Raw genomic sequence first — 16992 nt, 5'->3', positions numbered from 1 at the left:
TTCTATTTCTGCAAGATAAATTCTTTTTTTTTTTTTTTTTTTTTTTTTTAACACAGAGAGAAATAACAAGTAGGCAGAGAGAGAGGGGGAAGCAGGCTCCCTGCTGAGCAGAGAGCCTGATGCAGGGCTCCATCCCAGGAACCTGAGGTCATGACCTGGACCAAAGGCAGAGGCTTAACCCACTGAGCCACCCAGGTGCCCTCTGCAAGATAAATTCTTAAAAGCAGAATTGCAGGGTCAAAGTCCATACACATTTTTAGGGTATTTGATAATGAACCAAATGCAATGTAGCCTCTTAATCTTATCCCTACGTATAATGTTCCTTTTCTCCAACCCGTCTTTCTAAGCACTACCAGATTAAGTTTGTAGAAAAGGACACTTATAATGTTTTCCCTGTCCCCCCAAACTCTCCAGGGCCCAAAATCCTCAGCCCAGCTTCTGAGGCTCCTGTGATCTGAGCCCATTACTCTACACCCCCATGCTAGTGCTTCTGCTGTTCCTACCACCTGGACCACACTTCATTCCCACCCCCCATCTCTGCCCATTCTAGATAGGATCCCTTTTCTGCACTCTCATAGCCAGGTTTAGGGATCTCCCTTCCGGCATTTACCGTATTCTATTCCATACTTCATGGATCTTTCTATACTGCTCTCACCTCCCTTCTCCACCACAAGTGCTTGTGAAACTACAACCAAGGCTTTCTCATCCCCTGCATCCCCAGAGCACAAGTGTCTCAGTTAGGATTGACCCAGCTGTGCTGCCGGTAACAGGCAGCCCTCATCTCTGAGAGGCTAAAAACGAGAAAGATTTCTTTCTCACTCATGCTACCTGTCCATCTCAGGTCAGCAGGGGCCTCTGTTCCAGGACATCCTCACTTGGAATCAGGAGACCCCTCCATCTGGAACTGATGTGGCAGTGGGGAGAACGGAGAGTTCAGGATCTTATGCTGGCAAGAAATTGTTCTTACCTGGAAGAGACATTTATGACCACATCCCAGAGGCAAAGTTTGTCACATGAACTTACCAGGGGAAGAGGGCAGAAAAAGAGAATCTTCCCATATAACTGGGATGAGAAGAGACTCAGATGAGGAGGAACATGAAGTCTTTACCACAGAAGCTAATACGGCGGCTTGTTTATAATGGACAGTCCATAGATAATGTGTTGAGAGAATGAGTGTACCATGAATCCAGAAGTAGTTACAAAAACAAAGGAATGGTGAAAAATAACAGATTATGTTTCATTTTTAAATTAATTTTCATTTTTATAAGTAGAGGAATGTTAACATCTGTGATTAGTTTGTTTTTCCCTTTAAGTATATATCTGCGTATGGAACACAGATACGTGTTTTTTCCTCTCTCTGGGTACGAGGGAAGCGTGGAACTGGGGAATTGTGAGCACACAACATACTTTTGGTAGAAATTGGAACTGTGCCATGGTCACACAAAGTAACTGGGTAGAAGTGTCCCAAACTGTGTTAGAATGTGATGGTCCCCTGGGAGGGGTGACTGGGTTGACTCAACTCCTTTCTCTTAGAAGATTTATCTCTGCATTATTTTAATTATAATGAGATGCTAATAGGATGTTACACAGTTACTAGTACTCTGAGGAGGACCCTCTTGAGACTACACTGAGTGTGACAGAGGAAGACACAAGAAAAGGTTTGCGCTTGGCAGGGTTCTTGAGGTGGCAAGCCAACTCAACTGTAAGAAGCTACACAGCTGGACCAAGGCCAGTTTGAGTTCAGTTCCCATGGGAAAACCGCCAAGAACCTCTCGTTGACTCACCTAGAACCTGCAACCTCCGTGGATGTCTTTTTCTTTTCTGATAAGGCTATTATCACTCTATCAAGGTAAGCTTAAAGTTTAACAAAGTAAATGAAACCCATGGGATTGCTGTCTTTGAAATGGACTTAAATGTGGGTCTAACACAAGCTTTTAGAGTTCCTGTACCGTGTGTGTTCATTGAGAGAATCTGCCACAAAGTTTGCGTTGTTGTATTGAAATGCTAGAAGACCTTGACAAAGTTTGAAATCAGCATTTAAATATTCAAGGAAATTGGTTCATGAAATGTGTTGTTTGACTTATTAGTTGTATAATAGTGTTTAAGTATTTGGGAAAGTGTGCTTAATCAATGTAAAAGCTTAATAAATTAAACATTAAACACAACTAAGTAGTGGTAAGTGTTTTTCTATGCCTAACCCCATGAGACATTAGAGATCCTAGCAACAGACAAGACAGGTTTTATCCACTAGATTTAACAGACTGTGTCTTGGAGCAAAAATGCATGAGGCTGGCTATTACTGCTCAAAACAAAATCCAAACTATGATGTGTGGCAGGAAGACCCAGTTAGCAGGTGTATTGGCTGCCTTTTACAATCATGTCTTTTGACAAGGATTATTGATTACATTGTGGCTTGATTAGGCTTGGATCACAGGCAAATGTTTTGCCGTGTTCACCTTTCTAGAACAAGATTAAGATTTGTTCCTTTAAAACACTCCCAAGGTCAAGCTTTGAAATGAGGGGAATTGAGAGGTGAAGGTTTTAGAAAAAGGCCAGGCAACTTGGATGATCGTAGGACTTTTAAGAGAAGGAAAGATTAATATTCCATTTTATGTTGCATTGGTGCTAAACCCTTCCATCTCCCCCAAAGGCTCATTAAAGTTTCATATAAATAAGCAGACCCTTCCAAAGTCTAATAGTTTCCCTTCATATAGTTATCAAGAAAAAATGATTCAAAGTATCAATGGATGCTAATGTCCTATCATTAATGGGTACATTGATGATTCTCCCTTCAGTGATTTTTCTGGAATAGTCACCTCAACTTGCCACTTGCCTGGCTGATCTAAGATGTTCTGAGGACTTATGAGCTAAGAATGCTTAGGGATTTCATGTCCTGAAGAACTCTTTAATCCTGTGCTCCCTGAATCCTACTCTAAGCCAGACCTTCTGTCACAGCCCAAGAGCTTCCGGCAGTTTTTTTGAAAGCTCTGCTGGGCAACCATTCTGCTCCATCTTTCGGGGATCCTGTGAGGGGCCCTGTAGGGTTTCCTCAGTGACTTCGACCAGGATGTAGTTCCTTCTGGGCACTCCGTCCCAGGGGGTGCTCCGAGGGTCTCCCTCTCTGAGCCAAAGCAGCAAAGCAAACCACACTATGGGTGAGATCAGCCAAGAGGCCGTGGAGAAATACCTAGAGGACCACCCCCAGTTTGCCAAGGAGTACCTCGCCCAGAGGCTGGGGGAAGCCCCCGGGGACAGCGGGCCGCTGTCGTCGGCTGAGGAGTGGGCCCTGTGCTCTGAGCTGATGCTGGCCATGCAGGAGGAGGCGGCCAGCCCAGAGCTCACGGTGCACCGGGCCCTGGGGAAGTTGGCACAGCTGCTGCAGGCCGACCGCTGCAGCTTCTTCGCCTGCCGGGCCCGCAACGGCACGCCTGAGGTGGCCTCCAGGCTGCTTGACATCACCCCCACCTCCAGGTTTGAGGACAGCCTGGTGGTCCCCAAAAGAGAAGTTGTGTTTCCGTTGGACATTGGGATAGTGGGTTGGGTTGCTCACACGAAGAAAGCCATTAATGTCCCAGATGTGCAAAAGGTAAGTGGCTTTGTGACAGTGGGGCCGACCGGATGTCTTGGCAGGGTTGGGGAAGAGCCAGTGGGAAAGAGCTGGAAGCTGGTGGGGTGGGGTAGGGGGGGCGGGGGGTGGGCAGCAGCCTGCGGCATGAGGTCGTCTGTAACCTGAGGAGTAGGAACAGTGGGAAGAGGATCCCCTAGGCAGTCGGTTGCCAGAGTTAGCAAATAAAAACACAAGATGCTCAGTTCGAGTAGGATTCGAGATCAACAGTGAGTGAGTTCTTAGCGGGTGTCCCTTATAGTGTCGGGCATTTTCTTGGGCAAACTTAGCGGAGCCAGGTGCATTCCACACCTGCTCCCTTACATATCCTCCCAGCTCTGGAGACTTTATTTCTGGACAACCTGGCAAAGCGGCCCAGGCTGGTGAGATCCAGTGCCTGACGCTGAGACCTGTGAGCGGCTCCCCACACCTCTCGCTCACAACCCTTTCAGGTCCCTCAGTTCTTGGGGATGGACTAGCTCATAAATGGATTCTTTCACTTATGGACCGAATGCACAGAAAGAACAAATAATGCCATTTGAAAGTTCAGGTGTTGACATTTCGATTGTGAAAAATGTAAATTTGGATGATAAGCACAATTGACACCCCCCCCCACACACACACACAAGTCAGCTCTCTCCAGAATCACCTCCAACCACATGGTGTGGTCCTGAGCTAGCCTACTGTGCAAACACAAGGCGTGGTTTGTGCTTTTAAAAACAACAACAAATCACTCTTCTTATCACCACAGTGGGGTTGCTCATTAAAAAAAAAAATACAAATAAACAAGAAGGAAGGAATGTAAATCACTCGTGAATGGGGGCAGCTGGTGGCAGGAGGCTAATCCCCCTTGTGCCTCCTGAAGCTGATTATAGGAGCGAGCAGGGCCTTCCTGCGGTTCCAGAAGGCACAGAAGTCGTCAAACATTAGCAAACACTCTGCAAACAAGCCCAGCACAATCCCCCAGTGCAAGGGTTGCCCTCCACCACCGCAGAGTGGTCAGTCCTCTCTGATCCCTGGCTTCAGGGAGGTCAAGCTGGTTTTAGGTAGATTCTGATGCTAACTGCCGCTGTGCCTGTGACTGGACTGGTTTGTCCCCTTTAGGCAAAACTCTCCAGACACCAGTTAGGAGGCTATGCCTATACACCCTGAGGTTTTCTCACGGGGTAGTATGCTTCCGGCCAGTCCCCGAGAGAGCGAGCCCCTCTCCAAAGTTACTAGGACTTCAAACTCAAGAAAGTGACATGAAAGTTTTTTTTTTTTTTCTGGAAAAAAAATTGTTTAAAGAGATGGATAAAATGATTTCTGTTGTAATGCATTATCAATGAGTCCAGTTTGCATGTTGAGAAGAGAATGATGGCAGAGAGCTGCTGGGAAGAGCAGGCAGCCTTGGTGTGTTGCTGTCCGTGGTGAGCATCACCCGGTGGACAGAGCAGGAAATGGAGGTGGGCGGTGGGGGGACCCTGTTGTCCCCTTGCCCTTTTCCCTAAGTACTCCCTGCTGTTCTGAGCAGGATGGAGAACTGCTGAGTTGAAGAGACACCTTCTTCAGCTCAGACGAGAGACAAAGGCCTCATTTGCTTTTCATTTCTATCACTTGTAAATATTTTCTTCTTATGGAGAGAAGAGTGGTGCTTTTCAACTCCAAATGCACATTAAAATCGAATCTAGAGCATTTAAAAAATACTGTCCAAGATGCAATAGACCAATACACCAGACTCTGAGGGGTTGGGATACAGGCAGTAGCATTTTTTTTTAAAAGATTTTATTTTATTTATTTGACAGACGGAGATCACAAGTGGGCAGAGAGGCAGTCAGAGAGAGAGAGAGAGGAAGAAGCAGGCTCTCCACAGAGCAGAGTCCAATGCGGGGCTCGATCCCAGGACCCTGGGATCATGACCTGAGCCGAAGGCAGAGGCTCTAACCCACTGAGCCACCCAGGCGCCCCGGCAGTAGCATTTTTAAAAAGCTCTCCAGGTGATTCTAAAATGCAGTCAGAATTGAAAACCACTGGTGTGTTGGGTGAACAGAGGGGGCGGAAATTGGATTTCAGAGCAATCGGGGGATCCTCCGTGGCAGGGGCTCCAGGAATCTTGAACTGACTCTTTCTCTGGGGCAGACAGGAAGCTGAGGTCACAGGGGCTGCATCTTACCTAGAGCCCATGGTATGGTCAGTGAGTGAGAAGGGCTGGGCCAGACCAGGCATCCTTACTCTGCGTCTAGCACTCTTTCGACCCTCCACCGACCCCCACATCCCTGCAACTTGCCAGACTTGAATCGCTATGATAAAATCTGCAAAAAGAAAAAAGAGGGAAACCAATGTTTTCATGAAATTTCTACTCATTCTTACCTTCTTGTTGTATTTGACCATTTATAAAGCATGTTCACATTCTTAATCTCCTTTGATTCTGGCAAAGATCCTGTGAGGAACAAGGGACCATATCTTTATTTCCATCCTGTACAAGGAAGAATCTTGTCAAGGCCAATCAGGCAGGATGTGGCAGGTCTGGGGCCATAACTCCCCTCCCCCTCTTCTACCACGCCACTGACCACACGTGGCTTCTCTCTGGTGGGCAATGTGGGCATCAGACAGACCTCAGCACAGATGTGGGTTTGAGACTAGGTAACTATGTGATAGATTGCATTTCTGCACCTGAGGCATGGAGGTAAATAAATATACAGATTAAATGAACATAAAGTGCCTGACTCTTAGTAGGTGCTCAGTAAACGACAACCGTGAGAATACTATATTTAGGCCCAGGGGTGTTTGGGGGCTAGGTGTAGGTGCCCCCCAAAAAGGGTCACTGATTATCACCTGTTTTTAAAAAGGTTAAAAGACAGGAAAACTTTTAATAGCAGGAAACAGAGAGATATCCTCCTCAGGTTAATTATTTCTTTTTCTATTGGGAAAACTGAGGGTTAATTCTATGGGTGGTTCTCGTTCCGACTGTGGTTTAAAAGAAAGCCGCGGGAGAAGTCCCAAGTTTTCAATAATTAACAGAACACCTCTCGCTCCCAGTGCCCTCTTCCTTCCCTTCTTTCTTCTGACTCCTGGTCTCGAGGAATAATGATACTTAATCAGAATTTAACAATGCTGAGATTGGATGAGGGACCCGGTCAGTCTGCTGCTGGACACAGTGTTTCCCAGATGCCTTCAGGGACTTCTCTGAAGGTCTACCCAGGGGAGTTTGCGAATCTGCTATAGGAATTACTCAAGCAAACTTCACTAGGGGTTGTTTGAGCTAGTGAACCCAAAAGCCTCGCCTTGCCTACCTGTCATCTGATGGATGGTTTTATGTAGGGCTTTCTGATACAATAATAAGCAAGCATTATATTTTGAAACGCATATCATTTTTTCGAAATAGCCAAATGAACTTAGGAATACCTCCTTGTGTTTAGAATCTAGAATCAAATAGCATGGAGCTTTGAAGCTGACGAGTAAAGTGTGTTTGCAAAGAAACACGACTGCCTAGTGTGTGTGCATCTGATCTGGCATTTAGTGGTCAAGATTGCTGTGTAAACGAAGGGGATTGCAACCCATAATGGGTTGTAGGTCAGGAGGAAAATGGAATGCGAGCTGGCTTGAGCAAGCAGTGGATGAAGAGAAAGAAGCTAACAAAGTCTGGAGATGTCCTGGCCTTGGAGTGAAGATGTTACCAGATGCAGAGAGAATGGCAGATCAGGTGGTTAGGAAAGAAGTGTGGCTGTTGAAGGCGGGGAGTGGAGGTAGGGGAGGGGCGTGGGGTGGCAGACACCGGCCCTCAGGCAAACGCATGCTTCCGGGCATAAGGCATAGAAGGCCTACATCGATAAGAGCATCTATTTTCTTCTGTGGTTAGGATTGGTTACAAAAGCTAGAACTAGAAGCAGAATGGCCCTTGCAAAAGAGAACTTCTTCTCATCCAGGGAGGCCCAATAAAATTCCAGGTGTCTTTTCCCAGTAATTTTTGAGCTCCTGCCATATGTCAGACACTTTTCTAAGTGCTCTACCCACACGGTGTTAGCCTACGTGTCAGGGACTCTAGAGTCCACACTGTCAGGCTTCCTATTTCCACAAGGCTATATAGCATGCCCGGGATCACTCAGCAGGTGAACCGGGGTCTTGTTTTAGCCAGGGAATTCTGACTCCAGAGTCTTCTTCAACATTAGATGACGTGGCCTCCTAAGTAAAGAGTTGGTTTGTGTGGGTCCACGCTGGGAAATGCAGAAAAGAGATCTGGGATAAGGGGCTGCCTCTGACTCCCTTAGCATCTCACCATTCCTAACCGGGTCCTCTGCAGGAGTGATTCATTCACCCACTAAGAGGACAGATTCCTGGGGAAGACAGATTCTATTCTAGGAGGGTGGGGGTCAGTGGGTCTGCTGGGAGGTCTGCAAATCTGAGTGTGTCTGGGGGGGTCTGTGAGGCAGAGCCCAGGTCCACTGCTGAGTTGAAGGTTCTACTGGCCAACGAGCCCTGCTCCCTGGGTGAGATTCTGGCCCAGAAGTCACACACCAGAGGACTCCCATATTTTTAATTTTGGAAACTAAACAGAGTCCAGCTCCTAAGGGTTTGTGTTAACCATCAACACAAGGAAATGAAAATAATACAAACTATGAAAGGAAAACCCCATTCACTTTGGCAAGTGAGTCTCAGAATCAGGCAGAAAGTTTAGTTCCAATGGAAGGAGACTCGGGTTCAAAGATGAGATAGTATGAACCAGGGAAGGCTGTGTCTACACCTATCTAGAGTGGGCGATCCTCTAACTTACAGCCCATAAGAACCGCGGTCCTTGACCCTCTGAAACTTCCTTTTGGGAACATTGCCACACTCATCACTCTGCCCTTTCCATGGTTAGGGTGTCAGAATCATCTCTCCCATCTACTGCATGAGGCTTGTATCTGGGAAGATCCACTTCCTCTCTCCCACAGACGGAGAGAGAGAGAGAGAGAATGAGAGAGAGAGAGAAACATGTATGAAAGACGTTGGCTTGGTAGAACATTAAAAACTGATAAGCCTGTGGTGCTGGCAAGAGGGCCCCTTCACCCATGACCAGTGGAAATAAGATTTCTCACCTTTTATAACAGTCATCGGTGTAAATACAAACTGCATATATCTGTGGCTCCCGCGAAAGAGATTTTTCACCTCCGGATCCATCCCATAAAAATGAAAGCAAGAATGATTCATGTTTTCAGTGAAGAAAACTACGGAGTCAGTGGAGACTGGCTGAGTGTACCACCGGCCTCCCACATTGGGCAGTACTGGGTAGGAATCTAGAGGCTGAATTCACTCCCATTTGCACAGGTCTGGAGGGAAGTCTGTAAAGTATCATTATAGGTTGCAAGCATGGTGTGAATTAGAAAGGAAAATTTATAAAAAAGAAAAAACTTTGTCCAAGAGTTAGAGAAAGGCGTACAAGGAGACATACTGGGGCACCCAGTGGCTCAGTCTATCAAGTGTCTGCTCTTGGTTTTGGCTCAGGTCGTGATCTCGGGGTCCTGGGAGGGAGCCTCGGGTTGGGCTCCCTGCTTAGCAAGGAGTCTGCTTGCCTCCCTCTCTCTCTGTCCCTCCCCTCCCCTGCAGTCTCTCTCTCAAATCAATCAATCAATCTCTAAAAAATAAAGGGAAAAAAAAGACACATACCAAGCTGTTAACACTGATTCCCTCAAGTCAGCAAGATTAGAAGAAGTTTGAGGAGTCATTCATTTTTTTCTTTATGTTATGGTGTACTGGTTGTCTGGTTTCACGCACATTTTACTCTCACGATTAGAAAGCTGAGTTCCGTGGCCCTACACCTGTAAACCCAGCTGTGACTCCTTCCCTGCACACCTTCTGTCCATTGTAACCCTGTTTCCTCTTAGCAACCCACTTTCCTCTTGGCCATAACCTCACCTCCTTTCTCCGGGCCCTACCACAGCCTCGCCTAGTTAGGCCATAGCTCAGGTGGGAGACGCTTAACCTGAAACCCGTGAGTTCACTCTGTGCAATCATAGGATGGGGGTGTGGGTGGGACCGCTGTGCTGGGGTCCTGGTCGCCTGTCCAGACCAGGTTTGGACTAGAGAGAACATTCTGGTGCCATTCTTAGACTTACACTTCATGGTCCTATACAGCTTTGGCAAACGTGTGAATGTGTCTTTCAGAATAGCCATTTCTCTGACTTCATGGACAAACAAACTGGCTATGTCACAAAGAACCTGCTGGCAACTCCGATCGTGATGGGCAAGGAGGTTCTTGCCGTGGTTATGGCGATTAACAAAGTAAATGCCTCTGAATTTTCCAAACAGGATGAGGAGGTAATGCTACCCTGGGTATCCAGCTGGAGGCTCAGGGAATTTATTTCTTATTTAATGGAAAGAGAGATACCATAGCTAATTTGTTTTTCTCTGCTTCCTGTAGATCTTTTGCAAATACCTCAACTTTGTTTCTGTCATCCTAAAACTTCATCATACCAACTACCTGTACAGCATTGAATCCCGAAGAAGCCAGGTACTTGGAAGTTGACCTTCCTCACTCCATGCTTTCCTGTTCTGACAAAGGGACCCAGAGGCAACAAGCCCAGACCCCTCCTATCGCTCTTGGGGGTTTAAGCCAAGTGGAACTGATTCCAAGACTTTAGTCCTGGCTGTCTTCTCATGTCTGCCCCTGCCTCCCACCCCCACCTCCCTGCTCCTCCATCTGTGTGTACAACTGACTTCCCTCGTCTTTATCTTGGGTAGCCATGGTTTCTTCTGTGAGATAATTATAGTACCTACCCTATGTGGTGGTTGTGATCATTTGATCATTACATGAATTCATCCACACAAAGCTCTTAGGAGTTCCTGGTCCATATGGAAGCTATTAATTTCAGGAGCAAATCCCTCTTCTGAAGTCTGTTGCCTCCTTGAGCCAGAGGGATATGGAACAACTTTGGGAACCAGGCAACCAGGCCATTCTCTGGATGTCAGTTTCTTCATCTGTATAATGGTGGGAGAGGGGTGGGGATGAAGGTCTTCCAATGTTTTCTCCTAGCCAACTGTCCAGATGAGGTAACCTCTGAGTAGCTCAGGACACGTGGAAGGAGGCATATGGATTTCTGCCCCCCAGGGGAGCAGCAGGTGCCAGGGCATCACCAATACTGGACCCTCTGCCTGGAGACTGTCTCTGCTTCCAATGTGAGGTCACCTGCCCTTTGACATTGGGGACCAGTCATGGTGTACCGCTTTCAGAGACCTTCACCTTTGCACGGGTCTGCTCATGATCCCACTCAGAGAATCTGAGTAGTGGGTCAGACATGAGCAAATTCAAAAATGAAATTACATTGTTCAGTGATACATGTTCTTTTATTGGAGGCATCTCATGCTTTCTTTTGGCAAATGCTCTACCTCTTCACCGTGAGTTTTGTTCTAAGTGTTTTCTTTTTATTTCCCCCTTTCAGATCCTCATGTGGTCAGCCAACAAAGTATTTGAAGAGCTCACAGATGTGGAGCGTCAGTTTCACAAAGCACTCTACACAGTTAGAACATATCTGAATTGTGAGCGGTACTCCATCGGACTGCTGGACATGACCAAGGAGAAGGTCCTTGTCACTCCATTACATTTTTGTTTCCCCTAAAATCATCTATACAACACCCACCACATGAAATGTGATCCATTAAAAAATGGATACTATTCACACACAATATATAATGTTAATTTTTCATCTTGTTTCATTAATTCAGTTGGAGCGCTCCTAGCTCAACATAAGTAATGAATACTATATCTTTTACATTCTTATTCTCCATGTTAATCGAAGTTATTTTTATCAGAGTAACTGTTCTAAGCGGATTAACACAGGACCAGGTGTCAGGAGAGCTGGGCTTTGATCCTGCCTCTGGGACTTGGTGGTTGAGTGTATTGGTTGGGGTGCTTTGGGCTGCAAGGAACATCAGACCCAGTAAGTAATAGCAAGACAGTTATTATCTCATTTAACAAAAAGACCCAAGATCAGGCAGCGTAAGGCTGGGTCATTCAGAGCTCAGTGCAGTTATCAAGGTCCCAGGGGCTTCCTGTTTCCCCTGGCATGGTCTCCACTGCCTGCAGCATATTGATAAGGTCTCCCCTTGGGGGTAACAAGTTGGCTGATGCAACTCCAGAGGTAGCACACAGAGAGGAAGAAACTGGGAGGTGCCTCCTACAAATGTTACTTCCATTGCCTTTCATCCGAGGGATGCCCTTCCCGAGAAGGGCTCAGCAGACTTCCCCCCCTTCTCCGCTATCCAGAACTGGCTGTGCGCCTGCCACCCAACTAATCTCAGGCACCTTATAAAGGCCACTCAGGGGCTGTGCAGGCCCCTCTGCCTTGAGAAAATGACTTCCTGATGCCTAAATAAAATGGGGGTCTTCTAGAGAGGAAGAGGGGGAGAATAGATGTTGGGTAAGGCAGCCTGCACTGTTGGCCACCCCGCGTGACCTTGGCCAAGCCTCTTAACCTACTTAGATTTAGTTAAACTATCTATAAAAGAGCTGCTGACTACTGAGTTCTTTTACGTATGTGTCAGGGTTGGTGTTCTGCATGTATAGCTCATTTAATCCTCACAACCACCCTATAGTATAAATTCTATTATTATCCGTGTTTTACAGAGGAAAAAGGCTAAGAGACCTCACTGTCTCTTAGCCTTAGTTCGTAAGCAGTATTGCCGGGAATTATAGGTCTTTTTCAGCTCTAAAATTCCAGAATTCTAAATTAACATAAAATATGCAAAGCCATGAAACTCACAGAAGACATGGTAGGTCATGGAACAGTTTGTTTGATAATATTTAAATATAATTGCTTCCAGGAATTCTATGACGAATGGCCAATCAAGCTTGGAGAAGTCGAGCCTTATAAAGGTCCAAAGACCCCAGATGGCCGAGTAAGTGCAAACATCTTCCTCTGTGCTATGTGTGCTTGGTACAGGGCTCTAGAACCAGCAGAGAGGAAAGAGCACTGGTCTGAGAGGCCCTGGGTCCTTGTCCCGTAAGTTTTGGTGGGACCTCAGAGTAGTAGAAAGAGCACTGGACAAGGAGTTTGAAGTCCACGTCTCAGCTCTGCCCAAGCCAGCTGGGTGGTCCTTGTCTAAACTCATTGTTTACCTCTCAGTTTCCTTTTCTGTATAGCTGGGCTTGGTGAATCAGTAGTTGTCAAACAGGAAGGACACATTAGAGCCACCGGCCTGGTTTTTGAGCCCCAGTGCCCAGGCTCTCCTTCAAACCTGCTAGATTGGAGACTCCAGGCGAGGGATGGATTGGATTAAATTTTCCCCTTGCCAGCAAGCTTCAGAGGGCAGGAACAATGTCTCACCACCATATTCCCAGCAAAGGAAAGTGAGGGTACTGGGATGGAATGTGTCCCGGCCTCAGGTTCTTCATCTGCCCAAAGTAGAGAGACTAGTTCTCCAGTCCCTCCCAGCTTTGATGAAGCACCCACTGAATCCTGTTCCTGAGGCACCTGCTCCGATCGGCCAGTGCTGGAAGGTGGGAAGTGTTCATTGCACAGTGGAGAAGGGAGCAAACACATTGGCCGAGGTTGAGAAGTGACATGCTGTGTTCCACTACTAGTTATCAGTCAGGTATTTCCAGATAATAGAAAGGGATCAGTTAAAAGTAAAACAAGAGTCCTTTGAAAGTTGTGTGGATAAATTCCGCTTTTAAAATTTAGCTGCACAGGGGCGTCTGGGTGGCTCAGCGGGTTAAGCCTCTGCCTTTGGCTCAGGTCATGATCTTAGGGTCCTGGGATCGAGCCCTGCATCAGGCTCTCCACTCAGCGGGGAGCCTGCTTCGCCCTCTCTCCCTCTGCCTGCCTCTCTGCCTACTTGTGATCTCTGTCTGTCCAATAAATAAATAAAATCTTTTAAAAAAATAAAATAAAATTTAGCTGCACAGTCTTGTTTGTGTGGCTAATGAGCCACTAGTATTTCCAGCTGTAGTGCGAGCTTGTAATCAGGATGTGACAGTGGCTGCGGTAGTTTAAGCAAGCATAAAATGAGGCGTAATTAAATGAGCCTTAAAGTACAAGTTCGCTGATGAAAAGTTTTTTCTTTAGGAAATAAGATTGTTCTCATAATCTCTTTCCTCTTAGGAAGTCATCTTTTATAAAATCATTGATTACATTTTACATGGAAAAGAAGAGATCAAAGTGATTCCGTGAGTACTGTCCTGAGGCAGCAGGAGTTGCCATTTTGTCTTTGTGCACATTGCGTGTCTCTGTATGGCAATGATTCTCTTTCTTCTAATCTTCCTCAAGGACCCCCCCTGCAGACCACTGGACTCTCGTTAGTGGGTTGCCAACATACGTTGCCGAAAATGGATTTGTAAGTTCCTGAACACATTCAAATCTTGAATAGTATTGGATGAAACTCTTACTAGCTATGGGATGGGAACGGATGTGAAAGTGAGATGCAGGAGGAAAGATTGACATGCCCTCACAGGACGTGGGAGCGAGGACTCCTGGCAGTTGAAAGGAGGTTAACTAGAGACTTCCAAACTTGACACGAAAATATTTAGTTAACATGAGAAAGACCCATCCATCCCCCCAACTTCTCACTCAGTAGTCATGCAAATTTCAGATGTCTTTTGAAGGTCTGTGACTATGATTCATGTTGGGTTTAATTTGGTCTCAAGTACAGTTACCTTGGTCAAGACTTTCAAAGCATGGGAAATTACTGAAAAAAGACAAAAATATGTAAATGGAGGACGTTGCCACTGACGGCCATGCAAAATGAGTGAGTTAATAAAGGAGGTGAAGAGTTTTCCCTTGGTCTGTTAGGTCAAGGTGGGATGGGGTGGACAGATAGCTGGCCAGGTCTGGCGAAGAGAGCTCAGGTGTAGGGAGACAACAAACAAGAGGTCTCTGGTAGGTCCCATAAGTCTTAAGTTCAGAGAACTAGACTCACCACAGCTTTCCCACTCTTCTACCATACTCTCCTTCTTTCCATGGCGGATTTCTCCCCCTTGTTGGGCTTCTCCACCATCTGTGTCTTCTTTTGGCATCAAGATTCCTCCCTGCAAGAGAGTTCAGTGCTTCCAACATTTTTTTTTGTTGGCATTTTCCTATCTTCCCCTTCACAAATCCAAGTTTCTGTAATGTATTTATAGCACTCAATTGCATATTTGGTTTTTCTTTAGTGTTGTCCTTGTGTTGTTGGCAGTGTTCATTCATCTTCATTATTTAGTAAATGGGCATGTAAGTTATAGTGACTAATAGAGCCACTCAAGGGTCAGAGGTAAGCTAGGTTAACCTGCTTAGTGTGAATATTGCTGGGTTTGGAATGGTAGGAAAATTCTGGATGTGGCTGAAGGCTCTTCATACATCAGGGGACTTTACTTTGGGGTTTCCGGGAGGCCTAAACCTTGGGTTCACTGGTTACCAGACCAGGTGGCCTCGAACAGATGACATGATCCCTTTTTCTAGTGTTGAGACATGCCAAAGGGGAAGAAAAGCAAAAGGAGAGAAAAAACAAGTGTATTTCCTTTAGGAATAAACAGCACTATATACAAACAAATATCACATTTTCATGTTTGCAAAAGGATTGTTTTTTTTTAATGTCATTCCTGACTTAGTAGTAATGACCAAAGCATTCCAGTTCATTCCCGAGTCCACAGGTACCACAACTTTCAGCTTCAATACATCACCAGATTGCTCAACCGTAGGCCCCATCCTTGGTTTCCTGGCAGGCCACCTACTAGATCCCTGTTTGGAGTTTTATCAGATTCAATACAGCCAACCCTGCCATGGTCAGTGTGGAGGGATTTATGCCCTGGCTTTTAAGCACCTATTCTTTCCTTGGCTATTTCCTAGAGAAATGGATTTCCCCGCCAAAATCCATTTGGATGAAGTGAAGGTGTCAAAAGCCAATTTGTTGAATGGCTAATCCGACAAGTCATCAAACTGCCATATAACCAACTTGCCAAGAGATGGATTCCCAAAGCAGGGGAGGATTCTCCCCCAGGTTTCGGTTCTAACACAGACCCCCTGCTTTCACTGCCCCACTACCTTCCACATCTCAACTCCCACCCTGGGCCCCATCCCTGCTCTGCTGGTAGCCCAGGACTGGTGGCAAACTCTTGGAAATCTTGTTTAAGGTACTTCTCACCAATTGCAATCCCAAAGTCGGAATTGATTTGCAGAGAGGTGAGCTTGAGCCATTTCCTGGGACTCCATAATCAGGGTGAGCATACATCCCAGTGAGCCTGGGCCAGCTTCCATGGACAGTTGTTGTGCTGGAGTTATTAATGTTCTTCCCTTTCCCTCCCAAAGGTGTCACCCCATATGATGTACTTACAAGGGTCCGGATTTACTAAAAACCCATTTTGTGTTTAGCACAGCATTTTCTCAAACTTAACATTATTGACTTTTGGAGCCAGATGATTCTTTGGGTTGGGCGGAGGGCGGGGAGGAAGCTATGCTGTACATAGTGAGATGTTCAGCAGCATCACTGATCTCTACCCACAGACACTGCACACCATCTTGGCTGGGAAACCCTAGTCTAAAGGATTATGTCAAACATTACAACAGCCTCAGCCTCAGCCATGCCTCCCTGGGGGCCTCTGGTAATATGGCGGCACACTCTGGCCAAGAGAGCGAGAGACTATGGCTCAAGAGCCTGGGTGCTTTGACTCAGTACTGCTTTGGGCAAATCCCTTGGCAAATCCTTGACCTTGGACAAATCCCCTGACCTCTCTGGGCTTTACCACTCACATTTGTAGAATAAGGTTACTGACCTAATTATTTAAGAGATGGGGCCTTTGAAAATTTTTAGATGCTATTTTCTAGATAAAAATGATCTGCAATTTTAATCATAATTATTGGTGCACCTATAAAGTGCTGAAACTTTTCCTTTTAGCTTTTTAAAACATTTCCCTCAATCATTTCGCTGGGTTAGAGAGAGAAAGTAGAGGCACGCTTTAGGGCGAGCTGTCGCAAAGTCCCGCAGCCTGACCTCTCTGGACATGGGGGACACACGCACAGAGTTCTCGTTAAACAAGTACCTCCCAGCTCTGAATGGGACATGACAGGCACCAGTTAAATGATTTCTCAGATATTAAAAATGAGAACTAGGCCAGATTGTAGCATTGGAGGCATGAAATATAGGATCAAGCCAAGCTAGAATTAAGATGTGGGAACTGAGAGAGAGCAAGGATTTCTGAATACTGAGCTAAAAAGCTTGGCTTCTAGGATCTTGACCCACAGGTAGATGTTCTCCAGGGGCCTTAAAAGTATGGGTGGATGGGGCGCCTGGGTGGCTCAGTGGGTTAAAGCCGCTGCCTTCGGCTCAGGTCACGATCTCAGGGTCCTGGGATCAAGCCCCGCATTCGGCTCTCTGTTCAGTGGGGAGCCTGCTTCCCTTCCTCTCTCTCTGCCTGCCTCTCTGCCTACTTGTGATCTCTGTCTGTCAAATAAATAAATAAATAA

General features: G+C 46.2%; 1 protein-coding gene across 1 annotated transcript in view; it reads left to right on the top strand.

Annotated features, from left to right (window-relative positions):
* The first annotated feature begins 3151 nt into the window (after positions 1-3151).
* Positions 3152-16992, top strand: part of PDE6C (phosphodiesterase 6C) — a 47446-nt gene continuing 33605 nt past the window's right edge. Inside the window, exons 1-7 of the mRNA XM_004749643.3 lie at positions 3152-3586; positions 9725-9877; positions 9981-10070; positions 10999-11139; positions 12380-12454; positions 13660-13724; positions 13825-13891. Of these exons, the coding sequence (XP_004749700.1) occupies positions 3152-3586; positions 9725-9877; positions 9981-10070; positions 10999-11139; positions 12380-12454; positions 13660-13724; positions 13825-13891 (1026 nt within the window). The remainder of the gene's footprint in view (positions 3587-9724; positions 9878-9980; positions 10071-10998; positions 11140-12379; positions 12455-13659; positions 13725-13824; positions 13892-16992) is intronic.

The sequence above is a fragment of the Mustela putorius genome, unplaced genomic scaffold (genome assembly GCF_011764305.1).
Source record: "Mustela putorius furo isolate JIRA1106 unplaced genomic scaffold, ASM1176430v1.1 tig00003909_pilon_pilon_pilon, whole genome shotgun sequence".
Lineage (NCBI taxonomy): Eukaryota > Metazoa > Chordata > Mammalia > Carnivora > Mustelidae > Mustela > Mustela putorius.
The sequence above is the reverse complement of the archived record's forward strand: the minus strand, read 5'-3'. Positions and strand labels throughout refer to the sequence as shown.